Here is a 20,858-nt window from a genome sequence, read left to right as displayed (position 1 = left end):
AAACACAAGTGGACAGGTGATTTGAGCCTAGCAGGCAGTTTAGAAGGACAGCGGAGAATGGGATTCCTCACTCCAGCTGAGGAGGAGAGATCCCAGAAGGAGAAGGGAATGCTATGGGAGGGCAAGACTCTGTACCCTTCCAAACATCCCTCCTGGTCCAAGGTCTTTTGACCTTCTCAACCAGCTTCTTTCATTTTCTGGTGGCAGTGAGGGGCACGAAGGTGAGAGGAGTCGAGGGTAGTTGTGAACACCAGAGTTCTGCTCTGGGCAGTTCCCCAACTTCTTTGAGAGGGTCTGCTGCCTCTCAGCCCCAGGAGTCTCAGCTGGGAAAGTCCAGGGGTCCTGATCTTCTTTCTAGTCCCTGGAAGATGTGGTCCAGCTAAGGCACAGTAAGCAGTCAGTGACCAGGAGGGGTGGGACTGGGGGTCACTGCCTGGAGGGTGGGATCCTGTATTCTTCGGAAGATGGCTGGGAAATTCTTTCCTCCATTGCGTAGAACTTTCTTTCCTTCCTCGGTTGAGGTGCCCAGATGTCCCACAATGGGGTCTTCACTCTGGGAAAAAGAAAGGTCTAATCAGTCCTTGCCCACCTTTCAGACTGCCTCTGGCCCAGAGACTCCCATCCCATCCTCCTGGCACCGAGCTGCAGTCAAAGAATACAGAACCACTCCGGACAGGGCCTGCATCTTCGTCATTTCCCTCAGGCCCCCTACTTACCAGCTCCTCCAGAGGCACTCGCTCAAACAGGGGGTGTCCTTCAAAATGGGTGCACATCCAGTCGTGTAGTTCCAGCACATCTGTTATGGTGTATACCAGCCCCTGCACATGCAAAATAACCCTAGACAGGGGGCTGCGTGCAACTGAGCCGCGAGATGATGGGAGGGATGGTATGAGTCCTAAATGCACCCCTACTAAATTCTTAGTGGAAGGTCCCTGAATAGGCCACTCACCCCACCCTCCCTCCCACTCCCGACTCACCCCAACTCGCAGCACGTAGGCATATTCTGCCAGCAGTGTGGGACTGATGATTCGCCACTTGTGCTTCGTCCGCTTGAAATGTGGGTCAGGGAAGAGGAAGAACATCTTTGTCAGCTGTGAGACAGACACGCACCGACAGGGTGGTGAGAGCCCGGCCTCCACGCCCCGCCTGCCTACCAGCCTACCCACCAGGGCCCCTCCCCACCTGGCCCTTGCGGAAGAAGTTAGGAAGGTGTTTCATGGCATTGCTACGGAGACAGGCGATGTTCTGGAAGCCACCTCCCGGAGCTGCTCGTAGGGCCCGAATCCGGTCTTGTACATAGTCTGAGACTTTCACCCGGATCTCCAGACCCAGAATCAGTGTGTCTGGGAACAGCGGTGACAGTTCCACTGGACACAGAAATAGGAATGGAATCATCAACTTCATACTTGCAGGACATGCAAAGGGGTCAACACAGGAAAGGAAGCCTCAGTCTGCAACTACCACAATCAGGAATGGCAAGTGTAGACAGAGAGATTCCCAAATGGACCATTCCATCCTGGAGAAGGGGGCTGGGGGAGATCCAAAAATTATCACCAGGACTGGAAGAGGGAGGGCTTGGGAATATATGTGTATTTGCAAGTGCTTTAGAGTTTTCACACGTTGTCTCATTTAATCCTCATAACACTTTGTGTAAATTGTGAATATGAGGAAACTGAGGGTCAGAAATGCCCAAGGTCACAGAGCTAAGAAGAGGGAGAACTGGAACTTGAACCAAGGTTTTCTGCCACCAAGCACCATGCTTCTCCTCTCTGTCCCGCTGTTACCTCCAGGGGAAGGTAATCTGAAAACAGAGAAGTGGCCTGGCATGCACGGCTGGGATGGTACAGACAATACAAGAGGAACTCGCAAAGGCGAGTGGAGCAATGAGTGCTGGTGAGGAAGGGGGGAGAGGCGTGGCGGAATCCTGAGAAAGACAGTTCAGGATCACTAGCTACAGTGACTAATCTCTGATGCTTGTGCTGACCAGCTCACTGACCCGGCACCTGGCAGGTGAAATGGCTCACGCAGGGACTGGGGCCAGGGGTGGGGCCTGACAGGACAACCCAAGTTCTAAGAGGCATTGGAGGCAGCCCCCTCCCTTCTCCAGGGCAAAGGCTACCGACTGAGAGTAGAGGGAAGGTGGAGGTTCTTCACATGATGTCACAGCACCAGTGTCTGGTCCGAAGGGGAAAGGCCAACTATGGCCCCCAACAAACCTGCTGAGGTGGCAGAACCTAGGTGTTGCCTCTCCTTGCCCCAGAGAAAGAGCCCGAGTGTTACCTAACAGGCCACCATAGCCACAGCCTATGTCTGCAAACTCCACTTGAGCCTGAGCTCTCTTTTCTTTCTTATCCTTTGGGTCATCGTGGCTCTGATTTTGAGTCAGTGGGGCGAAGAACTCTGGGTATAGCTCAGACCAGTCCATTTCCTCTGGCTTCACAGGGCTATTGGAGAGAAGATGTGAGAAGTGTGAGAAGGTTGGTCATACTGTTGCAGAAGTGGTACTAAGTGTGGGTGGGTGGGAGGTGGATGGGAGGAAGGTTTCTCGAAAATTCGGTAACCGTGGGCCCTGTGGCCTCTCGGAGACACAATGGAAACCACCGTTAACCCCCAGTGTGAATCATAGGTCCATCATGAGGCCCATGATTGCTGACCTGCCCATCTCCATTTCTAGGGGTTGATATGACTCCGGCCAGGCAGCTCTCCTTTCTGGGGCACAAGTTCCCCTTTCCCCACAGGCTGGCTGCCTAAGGCCCTGGGACCTTACTTTGTCTGTGTTCTCTGTGGGAAGAGGATGGAGTAAGGCGTGGGCGGGATTGTGTATACGTTCGTACTTTTGTTAAATCCAACAAACGAAACTGAGAAATGGCAACGACATTCTGCCTCCATCACTCTAGTCTCAGTAAAAATTTCTTTCTCTTCCCAGACTTCCACCGCTACCCAGACTTCGGCCTGACCGCCACGCCCCCTCCCAACCCGCCAACTCCGCCCTCCGCTAAATCCCCGACCCCCCCCCCAAGCTGACGTCACTCCGCTGATCTTCCCGGGTCTACCCCAAACCCTTCCCACCGGGCCAGCGCAATCGCTCTCCCGGGCTGCTCCGGGCTGTTCTGAGAATTCCCCCCTTCCTTTTCTCCCCCTGCTCACTCACTAGCGCAGCGTATGGTCCGCCATGGGGTTGGAGTGAGCACGTTGCCGATAGTAGCGCTTCTGGGGCTGCGGGGCCTCGGCTCCCGCCCCATCCCCAGCCTCGGCTCCCGCCATGATCCCCAATCCGGAGTTTCTCCACCGAGCCCACGTCCGAGGCCCGGGGCGCACGACGATGACGCAGTGAGGCACGTTGAGAGCAGACCCCGCCCCTTAAAGAGCCAAGGGCGAGTTGGGCAGGGCAGCGCAGGGCGGCGAGGACCGGGAGGACGGGAGGGGCCCGGCGCAGGGGGGCGCCTCCACCCCGCTAGTCTTTAACCGGGCCGGCAAGGCCAGACCCGGCGCCCAGCCTCTTTCCTTAGCTTGCTTCTGCCTAGTCTGGGTTACCTTCCTGGCTGCAGGCACCTGTGCACCCCGCAGGTGAGAGGGGTCTGGGACCCCGCTTCCTACGGTAGAATTAATCATCCCCCTCTCCCCTCTCCCCGGTCTCGGACCGGTCCGCCGGGGCTGACCCGCGTGGTCCGGCGTGAGTCCCATCGGGTGTGCGCTGGGCACCGGAGCGGGAGGGGCAGCTCCTCATTCCACCTCCGGGAAGTCAAACTGGAGGAAGGAGGGCAAACTCGGGGAGGCGGGGCTCGGTGCCGCTGGGAGGCCGAGACGGCCGCGGCCCCCGCCCCCCACCCCGCTACAGATCCGGATCCGAGCGCTGGCCGCGGCGTCCACATGGCGGACCCGCGCCCAGATCCTGAATCGGAGCCCGAATCCGTGTTCCCGCGGGAGGTTGGGCTCTTCGCCGACTCTTATTCGGAGAAGAGCCGGTTCTGTTTCTGTGGACACGTCCTGAACATCACACAGAACTTCGGGTCCCGCCTGGGGGTGGCAGCGCGCGTGTGGGACGCGGTGAGGAGTGGGCGGCACTGGGCGAGGGTCTGCGGACCCTCGGACTCTCCCTCTCCCATATGGAGCCATCCCCGCGACAGTCTCTTTTTCTCTCTTTTCTCTCATAGGCTCTGAGCCTGTGCAACTATTTCGAAAGTCAAAATGTGGATTTCCGAGGCAAAAAAGTGATCGAACTGGGCGCAGGGACGGGCATCGTGGGGATCTTGGCAGCGCTGCAGGGTGCGTGAGCTATGCGGCGGGAAGGGGTTGGGGGTACGGGGATGTGGAGAAATTGTCACTTTCTGGGTTCTTGGGAGAGGGGAATGGTTAGAGAGCAGCCCAGTCTCTTCTTTTTAAACAAACATTCTTTGTGTGTGTGTCTGCCTGCCTTTGTGTGCCAGACAGCGCTGATTGGCTGTTAAGCACCCAAGGTGGTAGATTTGGAGGCAGGAAATAAAAATTGGGCAGCCTTTGGTAGGAATTTTTTTTCTACATTTTTGCTCTTTGTGATTTATTTCATGGACAACGCTGTCACTTAAAATCTCCTTTGCCTTGGACGTGGACTTGTGTCAAAATGCATATATAGGGGCACCCTGTAGGGGGAGCAGCCTGCGGGTATGAAAACTCTTGAGTGCTTTATGACTTTATTATGAATATATTTTAGATTTTGATTGCGTGGGAAAAACAAGCTTATGAGTTTCTGAGGGTTGGGTGTGTTTTGTGGGAAGTGGAGTAGGAATTAGGCCCCGCAGACTTGGGGAAGGAAAAGATAAGGAAAATTTTGCTTCATTTTTGTCAAGAACCAAAAACTACAAACGAAACAGTTCTTAATTTATAATCTAACGGGCAGGCAAAACCTCACACCGAAAACACTCATTTAAAAACACTTGTGATGGGGGCTGGCCCGGTGGCATAGCGGTTAAGTGCCCACACTCTGCTGCTGGGGGCCTGGGTTCGGATCCCGGGTGCGCACCAATGCACCACTTTTCAGGCCATGCTGTGGCAGTGTCCCATATAATAGTGGAGGAAGATTGGCACAGATGTTAGCCCAGGGCCAGTCTTCCTCAACAACAACAACAACAAAAAGGATTTGCATGGATGTTAGCTCAGGGTTGATCTTCCTCACTAAAAAACAAAAACAAAACCCACTTATGATGTCATCTCCTTAGAAATGCAAATGAACATGTCCTTGTTCATAGGGACACAACTAGGTCACACTCAGGGAAGTCTTCCCAGAGGCAGGTGTTCATTCTTCTGTTCATTCAACCGACATGTATTTGGAGTCCTCAGTGTGCCAAGAATCATGCCAGGTACTGGGATACGACAATGAGTGAGGCAGATTTCCTCTCCCTGGGGAGATTATGGTCTAGTGGGGAAGAGAGGGAAGACATTCCAGCCAGAGAACTGTGGCAGGATATGTGCAGAGCCCGTGGACATGCTCTGGCCATGGTCCCCTTGACCCCCGGAATCCATCAAGGAGAGGCTCTGTCTGAGGAGGAGGTGAACAGTGTGAACACAGCGGCCTCAGAAAGAACCGAGGGAGAGTCAACAGCAGTTTTCCATGAAGGATGGTGGATGAGAGGTGGGCACTTATGCTAAAATGGGAGAAAAGGCATGTAATATGGACGAGAACACCTACTTTCACTGGCTTCCAGACTGGCTCTTCCTCCTTTGCTCCCTATTCAGCTGCCAAGCCAGAAATCCGGGTGTCATCTTGTCCCTTGCCCTCTCCAGTGACAATGAGCCAATCTTGTGGGTCATAGGTCCTTAATACTTACCCAATTGTCTCCTCTCCCCACCGTCTCTAGTTCAGGCCGTCTCTTCCCGGGATTTTCACAAATGTCTTCAAGCTTTCCTATGGGGAAGTTTGGTGTGCCCAAACTAGATCTTGTGATCTTTCCTCACCAAACCTTTTCTCCCTCAGGCTTCCCCATCTCAGTGAATCAGACCACCATCCAGCAGGTGGGGAACCTAGATATCACCTTTGACCTGTCCCTTTTTCTCACCCCTATGTCCATGATTCAAGTCCTATTGATTTTATCTCCTAGAAATCTCTTGAATCTTTTCACGTTTTTCCATCGACACTGATGGCTCCACAGTCCACGTGCCACCATCACTTGCCTGGACTACTACGTTTGCTCAAACTTGTCTTTGTGCTTCGACTCCTTGCCCAATGGCTTCTTGTTACTTTCAGGATAGAACCAACACCTTTAGTGTGGCCTCCACGGTCCTGCCTCCCTCTCTAGCCTTCCTCTGTGCCTCCCCCACCCCTCCTACCCTCCTTATGCTACCTATTGCCCTATTGCCCTTCTGTCCGTTCCTCCAGCCTATCTGGATGTTCCCTTCCTTGGAGCCATACACGGCCGGCCGTACTCTCATGTCTGAAATCCTTGTGCCCCCCCAGTTAATGCATATGCATCCTGCAGTGCTCGGCCCCTGGAAGGCCTCCCTGACACTCCCACTCCCAGGCTAGCTTAGGCCCTCCTAGTATATACACAACCATGTTGACTGGTTTCATTTTAAATTTGTGTCACTACCTCAGGTGTGCCCTTAAGCGCGCTGCCTAGCAAGCCTATTACCCTCCCCTCCTCCACTCATTCTTCCGCCCTCCTAAACGTGTGTCTTACCCTCTTGCCCTTCAAACCTCCAGCTGCCAGCCCACCTATCTTCACCCTCAGCTGATGACTTTGTTTCCTGTCTCTTTCTGTCTCTTCTCTTTTCTCACAGAAAATGTCCACATGTTCCCATCACAGCGTCTGCTCACCTAACTGTCTGTATGAGCTGCCTTCTCTCCTGTTACCATGGGTGAACATGCCATGTCCTAGCTAAGGTCAAGCCCTCCACTTGTCACGAGACCCCGAACCTTCTCACCTCTTAGAGATGTTGTTCCAGCAAACGACCCCCCACCAAGTCTCTCCTGTGTTATCAGTTTTTTCTTTTCTCTGGATCATTCCACATATATATGTATGTGTGTATATATAATATATATGTATAAATAAGCATATAATTATGCTATAATTTCTCCTGTCTCAGAAGAAACTCTTGATCTACATATTCCTCCAGTTACCACCCCATTTCTCTGCTCTGCTTTACAACAAAACTCAAAAGAGTTAATACTCACTGTCTGTAGTTCCTCTCTTCCTATTCTTTCCTCAATCCATTCCAGACCCCCACCTCCACCGCCTGCCGTGGCCCCTCCACGCCATTGCTCTAGTCAAGGTTGTGAGCCTCGTCTCCAGCTCCATGTTAAGTTCAGGGGTCAGTTATAAGCCCACCTAAATTGACTTGGCAGCATGTGACACTCCCTCCTCCTCGAAACACTTCCTTTGGTTTCCAGGGCACCACTTCTGCTTTCTGCCCAGCTCATTGGCTCTCTTTCCCATTCTCCTTTGTAAGTTCCTTTTCATCTTCACAACTGAGAATCTGAGTGCCCCAGGGCTCTTCCCTTTTCTGTCTACACTCACTCCCAAGCAGTCCATCACCTCCTGGCTTTAAATGCCCTTTAAGTGCATAGGCTGATGACTCGGTAGCTCTCCCATTTCTCTCTCCAGACTTGTTTGGGTAGCCTCTTGCCTACTCCATATCTTCACGCGATTGTCCGATGAACATCTCACAGGTAAAGTGTCCAGAAACGAACTCATGATCTTCCTGTTCAATCCTGCTCCTGCAGCCTTCTTCATCTAAATGAATGGCAATCTGGTCTTCCAGGTGGTCAGGCCAAACATCTTGGAGCCATCCTCGACTTCTTTCTCTTTCTAATAGTTTATATCCCATCTGTCAGCAAATCACATTGACTCTGCCTTCAAAATTAATCAAGATCCGAACACTTCTTAGACATTGCTTCTGCCCTGGTTCAGACCACCATCATCTCTCGCCTGGGTCACTGCAGCCGCCTCCTAACTGATCTCCTTGCTTCTGACCTTGCCCTTCTGCAGTCTTTTCTCGTCACAGCAGCCAGAGTGATCCTTTTAGAGCATAAGTCAGTTTATGCCATTCTTCCATTTAAAATTCTCCAATAGCTTCCCATCCCAGACTAAAAGCTGGTTTTCTCACAGTCTCCTTACAAGGCCCTGGTTAGGATCTGGCCCCTACTTTATCCCCCTCACTTCCTCTGCTGCAGCCATTGGCCTTCCTGCTGTTCCTCAGACCTGCCAGGCACACTCCTGCCTCAGGATCTTTGCACTTGCTAGTCCCTCATTTGGTACATTTTAGCCTGAGAGATCCACGTGGTTTGCTCCATCACTTCCTTCAGGTCTTTGTCCAAACATCATCTGCTCAGTGAGGTTTTCCCTAACCGCCCAGTTTAAAATTACATTCCCTGCCCCGCCCTTCAGGCACTTCTTATCCTTCCCTGCTTAACCGTTCACCATAGCACTTATTACCATCTGATGTACAGTGTATTTTATTTGTTTGGGGTTTTTTGTCCATTTCTTGCCACTAGACTGTAAGCCCCATGAGTAGAGGGATTCCTGTCTGTCTGGTTCACTGCCGTATTCTCCGCACCTGGCATATAGGCACATAACAAATATGAATGAATGAATGAATTCTTAGTACTTCCTGTGTCTATGATGGTCGTCGTGACTATGATTAAATCGTTTTGCAGTACCTAGTGTGTCTCTACCTCTATAATAAAACTCAAGGAAGGCCGAGGCTTTGTCTTGCTCACCACTGTACTCCTAGAACTTGGTAGGTGCTCAATACATATATTTATTGCATGAATGAAGCTTTCTAAGTGCTCATCTGATCATCTTCACCCTCTGCTTCTACCCTTACTATTGCCCTCACGATCAAGCCTGAATCTCCTTAGCATGTCATAATGATCTTCCTCTTTACTCTCATGTCGTGACACTTTTCTCCTCCCTTCCACATCCTCTAAGATCCAGCCTTCCTCAAATACACCATGCTCTCACCACCAGGCCTTTGTACTCTGTTCTCTATTTGGAAAGCTCCACCTGACTAACTCGTACTTGTCCTTAAGGCTGAGCCGAGGTCATGTCTCCTGGGAAGCTTTCCAGACCTGTGAAGGCTGGTCTGTGTCAGTAGGGGGTGGGGGCACAGCCCACCTCCAGCTCAGTCCTGCCCAGGCTTCTGCTGACATATGATTGTTGTGTGTTGGGCCGAGAGGTTGAAAATTAGCTCAGAGAGAATGTTGATGTTGTAGAATGTAGAGTAATGAGAACGGTGGTGGGGGAGATGGAGGTTAGGGTGACTAAAAGCCAGACTGTGGGCTTCGGGCTGTCAAGACATTGTCCTCTAGGCCCTGAGGTCTCTGGAGCCGAGACCCCGTGGCTGGTCCCTCTGACTTGCATTTTTCCTCCTTCCTCTCTCTCAGGGGGGGATGTTACCATCACTGACCTGCCCCTGGTCCTAGAGCAGATCCAGGCCAACGTCCAGGCCAATGTGCCGACTGGAGGCCGGGCCCAGGTCCGCGCCTTGTCCTGGGGGATTGACCAGCATGTCTTCCCTGGAGACTATGACCTGGTGCTGGGGGCTGATATCGTGTACCTGGAGCCCACCTTTCCACTGCTGCTGGGCACCCTCCAACACCTGTGCGGGCCCCAGGGCACCATCTATCTGGCCTCCAAGATGAGAGAGGAGCACAGGACGGAGAGCTTCTTTCAGCACCTCCTGCCCCAGCATTTCCACCTGGAGCTGGCCCAGCGGGATGAGGATGAGAATGTCAACATCTATAGGGCCAGACACAGGGAACCAAGACCTGCTTGACGTCACCCTTCTGCTCCTCTGAGCCCCTGTCCTAAGGAAGAAACTGCCATATCTTCAAAGCCATAAACAGGATCAAAAGTATGGATTTCCCTTGCCTCTCTCTTTCCTCCTTCCCTCTCTGTTTCCCCAGATATTCTTAGGGAGGCGCCTGCTTGCTAAGAATCCTAGAGCCCTCACAGCACTGGGGTAGAGCACAAAGGAAGTTCCCAGCTCCTGTTCTCAGAGGAGGAAGACAGGAGGGTATCCAGGATTTTTAGGGGTAGGGGAGGCAAATGGATGTGAGAGCAGTGGCTGCAGAGACTGTCAGTGATCCCTTCCAGTCCTGCTGTTGTCTTTTTATACAGAATGGATTTTTTTTTTTACCAGATTCTAATGGAATTTTTTTAAAGGGAAAGAAATGAGCATTAAAGATCTTTCCTGCATCCAAAGAACTCAGACTTTTGCTGTGGGGTGGGAAGAAGAAACCTCAGACCACCCACTTCTTGCTTCTTGAGATAGAGTCTGCTGGGACCATGGCTTTAACTGGGTCACGTCCTCCCAGCCCTGAACTGGGGATCGGCAGCAGAGCTCTCCTTTGGACTGTAGCTTCTCCACTCTTTTCAGAGTTGAAGCCCTAATCACTAAGTACTGGGTTCTCCTCCTCTTTGATTTTTCTTTAGGTTTCCAAGCCCTGTCAGTCCTTCCTTCTTAGTGTTTTTTGCCCTCCCCTCTTTTCCCTTCCCACTGTGGTTCCTGTGGTTGGGGCTGTCTTTACGTACTCCTTGGGCCACATATCACCTTCCTCTGGCCTCCTGGCCTCCATTCTCTCCCTTCAAGCCACACTGCAAACTCTTGTGATCTTCCAGAATCAGCTGTGATTAGGTTCTGCTGCCTACAGAAGAAAGACGCTCCTCTGGTTGGTCTCAGTCTCTCCCATGTGACCCAGATTACCCTTGACTTCATTGCCTGCTGGTGTCTACATGTGTTGCAACCTCTGGCCAAATTACAGAAGGTCTACTCTCTGTTCCCTAATCTGTACCAAGATCCTCTGACTTCTTCCTTCCTTCCTTCTTTTTGATGATTCCCTGCCTGGAAGGGCTGTTTCTCCCTGTCAGAATCTTCATTACTCTCAGCCTCTTTCCTGGAAAGAGCTTTTCCTGAGCCTCCTGTTTGGATGTGATTTCCTTCTCCCTTGAGACCTTTTAACTATTTGTTCATCTTATGGGACTTACCTCGTCTTGTGTGTCATTTGTTGGCTCCCTATTTTCTCACCATTAGATTACCCTGGAGGGTAGGGCTGTGGTTTACTCCTCCCTGAGCCCCTGAAGGCTAGTACAGTTCCTGGCACGCAGCTGACGGGCAACAAATATTTTGCTCATTCAGCAAATATTTACTGGGTTTGTGGAAGGGACTCCACCCCTACCTCCTCAGGCCTCCTTAGCCAAATTTCTGAACCGCCCCCCTCCCACCTCACAAGTTTGTCATGAGTCATAAATGGATGATGAATATGAAAGGGCATTGGAAATAAAGAAGCATAAAATGTTACCACATGTCTTGGACTGTTATTTTGTGACAACTTTGTCGCATGGTTGGCGTTATTTTACCTATGGGGGTAATTCCTTGTGACACGTAGTCTCAATAAGCCAAGTAGGGGAGGTGAGTGTGCCCCTCCGGCCAGCAGGTGGCGCCACGCTCGTCTGGCGCGTCCGGGGAAGAGGTTTGGCCCCGCCGCCACGCCGTCGGCCTGTGACGTCACCGGGGCGCCGGCCGGCTGCGGTGTACAGCGGCCAAGGAGATGTCGCTGCTGCGAGCGCTGAGCGTCTGCCTCGTCGTGCGGCCCCGGCGCTGCCCGGGGAGGGGTCTTCGTCCCGGCACCGACCTGCCTTTCTTGCAGGTCTCCTGGGCCCCTGGGACGCACGCTTCCCTTCCTCCAACCCCCGTTCGACTCCATCCCTCCCTTGCCCCGACTTCATTGCCTCTGCGCGGTCCAGCCCCCTTCCTTGAGCTCCTGGCTCTTCTAAGGTCGCCCACCTGCCCGCGTGCTCTCCACCCCTGGGGCTTTTCGCAGCTGCCTGCTTCTCATCCCTGTCTTCTTACCCCTTCCAGGCGGAGCCCCTTTTGCTTCGGTCGCCCCAGCCATGGCACTCATTTCACGCCGGGTCCTGGCTGTCATCCTCGGCCTCCAGCAAGGAGCTGCTCATGAAGCTGCGGCGAAAAACGGGCTACTCCTTTGTAAACTGCAAGAAAGCTCTGGAGACTTGTGGCGGAGATCTCAAACAGGTTGGGGTGGTGGGGAGCAGGGCCGGTACTAGGGCCCGACCTCAGTCTCTTAGGGAGGTAGCTGGGGAGCATAGAAGTCAGACCTGCTGCCGAATGACCCATAACGGCAGAGCCCTAGATAGGATTCGGACATAAGTGACAACCTCACCCTTTGAGTCTGTCTTATTTGGAAGCAGTTGACTCAAGTTCCCAGGATTCATAAACCCTATTTCATGCAAGACTGCTGGGCTGTTTCCTGGTGCTTGGAGCTGAAAGGGCTTGTATTAGTTTTGGAGTCAGATGGATCAGGACTCAAATCATGGTGCCCTCACACTAACCCTATGACCTTGGATAACATTACTTAATCTTTCAGAGTTGCATTGTTCTTGTCTATATGATGAAAATACTACTATCTGCCCCATAGAGTTGTTGTGAAGATTAAGCTTATCCAAAGCAGCAGGCACAGTGTTTGGTGTTTGGCTTTAGTGGTAGGCTGCCAGTAAATGATAGATTACTTTAGTTTCTGTTATAGGATTGAGGGGAAGCAGGAAGAATTAGGGAATCTGAACATATTTTAGAGCCCCATTCAGTTTTAAATTCTGCCGTTTTTCTTTTCAATTTCTAGGCAGAGAGCTGGCTCCATAAGCAGGCCCAGAAGGAGGGCTGGAGCAAAGCTGCCAAGCTCCATGGGAGAAAGACTAAAGAAGGGCTGATTGGGCTGCTGCAGGAAGGAAACACGTCGGTGTTAGTAGAGGTGAGTTGTCAGAATTCCTGATACCAAGAGCAGCTGTCCCTTGGGTGCAAGGCTTTGTGGTAGAGCCTTTGCATTCTTAAGAGGTGTTTGAGAACCATAAAAGGCAGTTGGGGGGCCGGCCCGGTTGCGCAGTGGTTAAGTGAACGTGCTCCCCTTCGGCGGCCCGGGGTTCGCAGGTTCGGATCCTGGGTGCGCACCGATGCACCGCTTGTCAAGCCATGCTGTGGCAGCATCCCATATAAAGTAGAGGAAGATGGGCACGGATGTTAGCCCAGGGCCAATCTTTCTCAGCAAAAAGAGGAGGATTGGCATCGAATGTTAGCTCAGAGCTAGTTTTCCTCACCAAAAAAAAAAAAAAAAAAGGCAGTTGGAATGAAACCCATGTGACCACAGTTATTAGCTGTGGATTCATTTAGGTATAGAAATGCACAGGTGTGTTGATGAGAAAAGGTCTAGCAGTCTAGAATATTACTCCTAAATGTGAGTCTAGTGTAGCCATACACCTTATCATTGATTGTTTCCTGGAACAGTCAGTTTTTTGTTTTTTGTTTTTTTTTTTGTGAGGAGGACTAGCCCTGAGCTAACATCTGATGCCAGTCTTCCCCCTTTTTTTTTCTTGAGGAAGGTTGGCCCTGAGCGAACACCCGTGCCCATCTTCCTCTACTTTATATGAGACGCCGCCACAACATGGCTTGACAAGCGGTGCATCAGTGTGTGCCCAGGATCCGAACCTGCGAACCCCGGGCCACTGAAGCGGAGCGCGTGCGCTTAACCGCTTGCGCCACCAGGCTGGCCCCGGAACAGTCAGATTTTAAAGCTAGGAATTATATTAATTAGTTGATAGATAGCTGGTAGCTGTTTTAGAGGGGTTAGGGACCACAATTGGTAACGACTCAGATGTGGATTCGTTTAGAGTGAGAGAAGGAGATAAGCTGACAGCAAAAGTGGTTTGGGGTTGGAGGTGATTTTGGCGTGCAGCTGCAGGCAAGTGGTGAACCGATAGTGAGTCCCTTGGAGACGTTGTGGAAACATCTTCTGAATGTGCGGGTCATTGCCAACTCACTGGCAGAGCAGGAATCACTTCACTCAGTTTCTGGCCTCAAGCTACAAGAGGAACTGCAGCTAAAAAATTCTAGAGTCAATTATTTCTGTTTTGTTGAGTCTGTAGCTTGTTCTATCAATACCTTGGTTTATTCTCCAACTTGAAGGCACTTTTGGAAACTATCAGTAAACAGCTTATACAGCAACATCAATTTCTTCCCACAGGTAAACTGTGAGACAGATTTTGTTTCCAGAAATTTAAGATTTCAGCAGTTGGTCCAGCAAGTAGCCCTTGGAACCATGTTGCATTGTCAGAGCCTAAAGGATCAACTCTCTACGTACAGTAAAGTGAGTTTTGGGGTTGTCTCCAGCATGCTGGATTTGTCGTCCCATCCATGGTCATCGTGTGTCCTGTCCCGTCCCCTCCCCACCCCCCAGCTTTTCCCTTTTTCAGACGTTCTTATGTCTCCCTCCCTTACTTCATGTCTCTACTTAAATGTGATCTCTTTGGAGAGGGATACCTTTCCTCCTGTTGCTCTATCCTCTTATTTTGCTTCATTTAAAAATTTTTGTTATAATGCTTATGTGTTACATTTTTATGTATTTATATATTATCTGTTTTCCCCAATAGAATATAAGCTTCATGAGGCAGGAAATTTGTCTTTTCACTACTGTGTCTCTGGTGAAAGAAAAGTGGGCCCAGCACTTGGTTGGGACTCATTAAGTCTGTGTTGAATGAATGAATGAATGCCATTGGGGTAGAGTCCACCCAGTCGGGCAAAGCTTTGTATTTGGTAATCTAGAATGGCCTGAGAAAAGGATTTTTAAATACACATACTGGAGAAGGCCCAATTTAGGAGAATAAGCATATTTTTGTCCATAAAAGGATCAAGGAAGGAATTACGTCAGTCTGCCTTTGATTCATCCTTATTGTCAAGGCAGAAATGAACCAGCTACTCACAACAATTTTTTGTGTGTTTTTCTCCTCCTATTTATCCTTCTCTTGAGATCTTGTGGTAAATGTTAACTATTACTAGCATTGAATAGTCATATCATACGGAAAACCGTGTGGAGATTACTTTTTAGAATTGTATTGAGTAGATGAGCCGCTTGAACTAGAAATTCTAATCTTGACTTTGCCAGTAACTCTATGTGTAGCCCTCAGTTCTTCACTTTACTTTGCTTTGCCTCTGTTTCATTATCTGTAACAAGGGACTTTGGTCCCTTTTACCTTTTTTTTTTTTTTTCCTTTTTGGTCTTTAGTTTAATTTTTTTTAACTTTCATTTTGAAAAAAACTCAAACTAAACAAAAAAACAAAAATAAACTACAGTGTACTTCTATCTAGATTCACCAGTTGTTAACATTTTGCCCCATTTGCTTTATCACTTTCTCTATATGTATTATTATCATCACTATTGGTTTTTTATTCTTTTGCGAGTACGTTGCAGACATCAGGACCCTTTATCCTTTAGCATGTGTTTCCTAAAAACAAGGACATTCTTCTTTACAGTCACAGTACAGTAATCACATTCAGGAATTTTAACATCGATACAATATTTTTATTTATATAATATACAATATATATTCATATTTTGCCAACTAGCAATTTTCTTTTGATCCAGAATCCGATCCAGTATCATGTGTTGCAATTAGTTGTCAGGTCTATTTAGTTTCCTTTGTTTGTTCCTCAGCCTTTCTTTGTCTTTTGTCACTTTGACATTTTTGAAGAGTACAGGACAGTTTTTTAGAATGTCCTTCAATTTGGATTTGTCTGCTGTTTCTTCAAAATTAAACTCAGAATATGGATTTTTGTAGGAATATTAAGTAAATTATCCTGTATTTTTCTCGGAACATCACTTCAGGCGGCACATGTTGGTCCCGTTATTGATGATGTAAATTTTGTTGTCTTGGTAAAGGTAGTCTCTGGCAGGTTTCTCCACTGTAAAGTAACCATGTTCCTCTTCATAATTAATAAGTAATCTGTATGGGAGATTCTTTGAGACTGTGTAAACATCTAGTTCCCCAAAAAACTTTTGCCTAAAGGTTTTAGCATCCATTGATGACTTTAGTAAGGAGCAGATATTACTATGATAGTTGCATAATGGTTATTTTTCGAACTCCTATAATTTCTTTTACATCTATTGGTTTTATTAGTTGGCATTCTACTGTAAGAAAGACACTTCTCTTCTTCTCCCTTTATTTAATGATTTACTTAGTACCAACATTGACCTGTGGATTCTTATTTTATACACAAGGTTACAATTCATCATATAATCCATTATTCTTTTTTTTTTTTGTGAGGAAGACCAGCCCTGAGCTAACATCCGATGCCAATCCTCCTCTTTTTTGCTGAGGAAGACTGGCCCTGGGCCAACATCCATGCCCATCTTTCTCCACTTTATATGGGACGCCACCACAGCATGGCCTAACAAGCAGTGTGCCAGTGCACGCCCAGGATCCATACCGGTGAACCCCGGGCCGCTGCAGCAGAGTGCGTGCACCCAACCACTTGCGCCACTGGGCCGGCCACCCGTTATTCATTTTGATGCTCAAATTAGCCCTGGATTTGGCCAGTGCAGGCTGAGCCTGTGCAGGCTGGCTCCATTGTCCTTTTGATATATCCTCATTATTTTCTGAATATTTCCTTACTTTTTGGTGTAACAAGATATTCTGGGCTTATATCATACTGTTCTTGACCCAGCCATGGAATTGGCCACTTCTCTAAGGAGTCCTGACCCTTTTTAGTGGGGGAATAGTTTTTGGAAACCAAGATCTGGGCATTAGCTATGCTTATTTCTACTATGTCATTGCTGCTCTCCTCTTTCTGCAGACAGAGCAAGGAAGAGCATGTGCGTGTGTGTGTTCTAATCCTGCACCACAGGGTTCTTCCTTTCCTTCCTCCATTTGGTATTTGTATCTTCCTTCTCTCATGGTGGGCACTCTGGCTCCTAGAAACTTATGTTTACTTGTTTGCTCCATGTTACAATACACACTAAATTGTGTCAGAGTTACTATATCTGACCACTGCAAATAACAGACCTACTGAAGTGTTCAAGATTTCTTTGATGTTCTTTTTGTCTCTACATGGAAGTTATGTGGTCAAAGGACTGTATTGCAAGTTACTTGGATTAGTTTTTTTTCCCATCTGTGAGGTTTTGTTATTCATTTCAAATACAGTTAGAGTCTTATGTTTCTATTTAGTCAATTTTTGATTTTACCCCAAATCCTTGTTAATTTATTTTTGGTATGTAAAACATTAACAAGGTTCTGAAAGTTAAACTATAATACACACACACACACACACACACACACACTCAGGGAAGTCTTACTCCCTCTTCTCTCCTTTCTACCCTGTTCTTATCTACTCCTGCAGGTAAACTTCATTGGTTTCTGGTTATCCTTTATGTCTTTTTGCAATAATAAGCATATTTATCCAAATACTTTTTCTTACACAAATGGTGGGATAATATGTATATACTCTTTTAATTTGCTTTATTCTCTTAATAATATATCCTGGAAATACTCCAAAGCAGCTCATAGAGATCTGTTTTTTCTTTTTTCCAGCTTTGTGGTACTCCCTTGTGTGGCTGTGCCACAGTCTCTTCCTATGTTTGGGCATCTAGGCTGTTTGCAGTATTTTACAACTAGAAATAATTGCTCAATTAATAACTTTGTGCGTGTGTGCTTTCATATTGTTGGAAGTGTATTGTTAGGGTAAATTCTAGAAATAGGATTGCAGGGTCAAACAATAAAAGTATATATAGTTTTCTTAGCTATTGTCCAGTTCTCCTCCATTGGATTTGCACCATTTTGTATTCCTACCAACAGTCTGCAGACCTTTTACCTTTAACATTTTATGATTATTTGAAAATATTGTTCCTGGTTTCTAGGAAACTACATTCTAAGAAGTTAGGCCAGAGGATGGGATTGGGATGGAATTGGGGGTAGTGTGGTGATAGAATAAAATATTTATAAAAATGGAACTGTTAATCAATTTTTAACATCTTTGGCTTAATGAAAACATCATCTATTTATACGTAGTTGTCTTAAATCATTTTCTGAGAAATAGGCTGTTTTTGCCTAGTCTCTTGATAATTTGGGTAGTACAGAACTGGTTCATGTTCATTTTCTTTGTGTGCTTAGGGTTTCTTGAATTCCTCTGAGCTCTCTGAGCTTCCAGCTGGGCCTGAGACAGAAGGCTTTCTCAAGGATCAGCTGGCCTTAGCAATTGGTGAGTATTTGTAAGGATTCTGGGAACTGGAAATTAAGAACTGGGTCTCCTGGTATCTTTGGTGTTCCTCCAAATCTAGATCAAGAATTGCCACCCCATGTGCCTACAAGGGTCAGATAATGTGAATGTGAGAAGTGAGTTAGATATTGGTGAGTGGTAGGCACCCTGAAGAGCTCACAGTCTGCTGAAGGAAACCAGTACCAAGCTCTGGCCAATTGTTACCTTGGGGGAAATGGGGTCCCAGTGTCATTAGAATTTTTAAATTCCTTTAAAAGAATTTAGATTTTTATGCAAAAAAAACTCGATTTTTTTTTTTTTTCCTGAGGAAGATTCGTCTTGAGTTAATAACATCTGTCGCCATTCTTCCTCAATTCATATGTGGGTCGCTGCCACAACATGGCCGCTGACAAGTGGTGTAGGTCTGTGCCCAGGAACTAAACCTGGGCCGCCGAAGCAGAGCGTGCCAAACTTAACCACTAGGCCACAGGGCCAGCCTCCAAAATCTCAGTTTTTAGCTATTTCCAACTGATTAAAATTATTTTCAACACACTGCAGACATAACTGTGCTGACCAAACAAAGCATGTCTTTAGGCAGAGATGGCCTTTTGACTTCCACTTGACTATGTTGCTGTACACCATGGGGGAAATAGTACATCACCCTCTTTGTAAAGTGATCCAGGAATATTTCAGGACATCATGTTTAGGAAATTGAACTCTCTTTTTAAAAAATCTGATCCTGAATTGGTGGAGGTACATTCTTTCAGAACCCACTGGCTACAGGAATCACATCCAGATCATTATGGGGGGACTAGTGGGGGTTTTGCCTTCTTCCTGCATGTCCTTAATGGAGGGAGGGAAGTAGGGCTAGGGTTGGAGCTTGCTGGGAATTTACTGCTCATCTAATATTTCCAGTCAAAGCATCAATTCTGCTTTTATCAGGTCATCTTGAAGTATGTATTATGTTTCAGTGAGTCATGGATGAGAAACCAGGCAGACAGCCGTGTATGGGACTTATTAAGAAATTCTGGAAGAACTGGGTGTTTCAGCATTGTCAGTTTCTGGGAATTAACTATTGGGTAGATGCTTTGAGCTGTTAAACCCTTTGGTTTTTGGAGACCCCCTCTTATGATTAGCTAGAACTGTGCCTGTTGCAGGAGTATTCACCCAGACTCCTTTGTTTATTCTCCCACCCTTCCTACCTTTTGGCCTTTTTGGACTTCTCTTAGAGGGGATAGCTTCCTGAGAGAAAGGGGAAAACTGGAATCCATTTTTGGTTCTTATAAACAATCTGAAAATGTTATCTTTTTATTTTTGATGGGAGGAAGTTGAAACTGTCAAATGACATGGTGTTTGGGATTTTCTGGGGCTTTTGGTTTTGGACTTTCTCCAACAGAGATCAGGAGTTGTCTGTGTTGGTTTTGGTGGAATTCGGGAGGGATGGTAACTTGATGGGAAAAAAGTAATTAATTGCTTTGGAGTCAGATTGGAGTTTGAATTGCAGCTCTGCCGTGTGTTAGCTCTGTAACCTTGGGCGAGTTACTTCAGCTCTCTGAGCCTCTGCACTACATCTAATGCAGTAATGAGAGCCAGGATTTGAGTGCTCACCACGTGCCAGCTACGATAAGTGCTTTTACATATATCATCTTTTTTTTTTCTCCCAATAACCCTGCTTTCAGGTTAAGTGGTATCATCTCCATTTTACAGATGAGGAAACCAAGGCTTGATAAATTAGTAAATGGGGTTATGTCATTAAGTCACTTGCCTAAGGTCATATGTAGCCGATAAGAGGCAGAACTGGGACCTGAGTCCAGTGTGATACCATAGCCTATGTTTTTAAATACCAGTGTGGCACGTTGTTGGTGCTCCATAAAGGTATTCTCCATCCCCTGCCCCCCACACACACCTTTTCCTCTTTAAACTGAAAATGGTCTCTCTCTATCTTACAGCATATCCATAAGTGCAGAGGACTGTCTCCCAGACTTGGCCACCTCTGTGCATATTTTGGTACTACCACAGGCATCATATTCTGGAAGTGTGTTTTTTGTTTTTGCTTTTTTGTAGGGAAACTGGGAGAAAACATGAGTCTTAAACGAGCTGCATGGGTGAAGGTGCCAGCTGGGTTCTATGTTGGCTCTTACGTCCATGGAGCGATGCACAGTCCCTCGCTCCACAACCTGGTGCTGGGGAAGTATGGGGCCCTGGTCATCTGTGAGATGTCTGAGCGGAGAGCAAACCTTGAAGACCTTGGCCGCCGCCTTGGGCAGCATGTGGTGGGCATGGCCCCTCTCTCTGTTGGCTCCCTGGACGATGAGCCTGGGGGAGAGGCAGAAACCAAGATGCTGTCCCAGCCATACTTGCTGGATCCTTCCATCACATTGGGACAGTATGTGGAGCCCCAGGGGGTGTCCGTAGTAGACTTTGTACGGTTTGAATGTGGAGAAGGTGGAGAGGCAGCAGAGGCTGAATAGCTTCCAGACACTTTTGGCCCAGGAGGAAATGTTTATTCTTGGTTGTGGACATTATTACAACAAGAAGTTATTTCCTAAGCCTCTTCAAACCCGGAATTTGTTTTTCATTTGAGTTTATAATGAAATCATAAACTTAATGGGTAAAATTATTAAATAAAATTGTTATATAATAAAGAGAGTTGAATCTTTTCCTTGTTTGTGTAATGCTGAGTTTAGCTCTTTTGTGTCTTGCTTGTGACAAGTTTTAGAAAACAGGTGGGCCTAACAGAGGTGACTGACGGTGTCCAGGAGAACAGGCACCAGCCAGAGCTGCTGCACCCTTCAGCGTGGGTGTACCCTGGTGTCCCTACAATTTCTAACGCATTCCAGCTTACT

At 47.9% G+C, this 20,858-nt stretch overlaps 3 protein-coding genes across 6 annotated transcripts; 2 read left to right on the top strand and 1 right to left on the bottom strand.

Annotated features, from left to right (window-relative positions):
* Positions 1–20: 20 nt before the first annotated feature.
* Positions 21–3,649, bottom strand: METTL1 (methyltransferase 1, tRNA methylguanosine). 3 transcript variants are annotated; one of them, XM_058557769.1, is made up of 7 exons: positions 3,152–3,649; positions 2,655–2,781; positions 2,281–2,444; positions 1,183–1,367; positions 978–1,049; positions 717–818; positions 21–553 (listed from the first exon to the last, which is right to left on the bottom strand). In XM_058557769.1, exons 1-7 carry the CDS (start codon positions 3,240–3,242, stop codon positions 398–400), a joined length of 897 nt encoding a protein of 298 aa, XP_058413752.1. In that variant the 5' UTR covers positions 3,243–3,649; the 3' UTR covers positions 21–397. The 3 variants fall into 3 exon arrangements, with proteins under 3 accessions (XP_058413752.1, XP_058413751.1, XP_058413753.1); XM_058557768.1 differs by having other exon boundaries at positions 978–1,091; positions 3,152–3,638; XM_058557770.1 differs by lacking the exon at positions 2,655–2,781 and having other exon boundaries at positions 978–1,091; positions 3,152–3,412.
* EEF1AKMT3 (EEF1A lysine methyltransferase 3) lies at positions 3,234–11,349 on the top strand. Of its 2 annotated transcripts, XM_058557772.1 has the most exons (3): positions 3,733–4,047; positions 4,155–4,266; positions 9,359–11,349. In XM_058557772.1, the coding sequence occupies exons 1-3, from the start codon at positions 3,871–3,873 to the stop codon at positions 9,748–9,750; spliced, it is 681 nt and encodes a 226-aa protein (XP_058413755.1). In that variant the 5' UTR covers positions 3,733–3,870; the 3' UTR covers positions 9,751–11,349. The 2 variants fall into 2 exon arrangements, 1 of the variants encoding a protein (XP_058413755.1); XR_009222524.1 differs by lacking the exons at positions 3,733–4,047; positions 9,359–11,349 and adding an exon at positions 3,234–3,330 and having other exon boundaries at positions 4,155–4,221.
* A 147-nt stretch (positions 11,350–11,496) lies between these two features.
* TSFM (Ts translation elongation factor, mitochondrial) lies at positions 11,497–20,672 on the top strand. Its single transcript, XM_058557766.1, has 6 exons — positions 11,497–11,623; positions 11,836–12,009; positions 12,614–12,742; positions 14,009–14,131; positions 17,928–18,015; positions 20,077–20,672. Exons 1-6 carry the CDS (start codon positions 11,525–11,527, stop codon positions 20,481–20,483), a joined length of 1,020 nt encoding a protein of 339 aa, XP_058413749.1. The 5' UTR covers positions 11,497–11,524; the 3' UTR covers positions 20,484–20,672.
* Positions 20,673–20,858: the final 186 nt, after the last annotated feature.

This window comes from Diceros bicornis, chromosome 17 (assembly GCF_020826845.1).
Source record: "Diceros bicornis minor isolate mBicDic1 chromosome 17, mDicBic1.mat.cur, whole genome shotgun sequence".
Lineage (NCBI taxonomy): Eukaryota > Metazoa > Chordata > Mammalia > Perissodactyla > Rhinocerotidae > Diceros > Diceros bicornis.
This window is presented reverse-complemented; position numbering and strand designations above follow the sequence as displayed.

Excerpts from the sequence above, each read along its gene's own strand:
- METTL1 (XM_058557768.1), bottom strand. The coding sequence starts at position 3,242 with ATGGGGCGGGAGCCGAGGCCCCGCAGCCCCAGAAGCGCTACTATCGGC. Across the intron at positions 1,368-2,280 it reads TGGCTATGGTGGCCTGTTAG|TGGAACTGTCACCGCTGTTC; the intron begins GTAACACTCGGG and ends TTCTGTGTCCAG. Across the intron at positions 554-716 it reads GAGTGCCTCTGGAGGAGCTG|AGTGAAGACCCCATTGTGGG; the intron begins GTAAGTAGGGGG and ends TCTTTTTCCCAG.
- EEF1AKMT3 (XM_058557772.1), top strand. The coding sequence starts at position 3,871 with ATGGCGGACCCGCGCCCAGATCCTGAATCGGAGCCCGAATCCGTGTTC. Across the intron at positions 4,048-4,154 it reads CAGCGCGCGTGTGGGACGCG|GCTCTGAGCCTGTGCAACTA; the intron begins GTGAGGAGTGGG and ends TTTCTCTCATAG. Across the intron at positions 4,267-9,358 it reads GATCTTGGCAGCGCTGCAGG|GGGGGGATGTTACCATCACT; the intron begins GTGCGTGAGCTA and ends CCTCTCTCTCAG.
- TSFM (XM_058557766.1), top strand. The coding sequence starts at position 11,525 with ATGTCGCTGCTGCGAGCGCTGAGCGTCTGCCTCGTCGTGCGGCCCCGG. Across the intron at positions 14,132-17,927 it reads AACTCTCTACGTACAGTAAA|GGTTTCTTGAATTCCTCTGA; the intron begins GTGAGTTTTGGG and ends TTGTGTGCTTAG. Across the intron at positions 18,016-20,076 it reads TCAGCTGGCCTTAGCAATTG|GGAAACTGGGAGAAAACATG; the intron begins GTGAGTATTTGT and ends GCTTTTTTGTAG.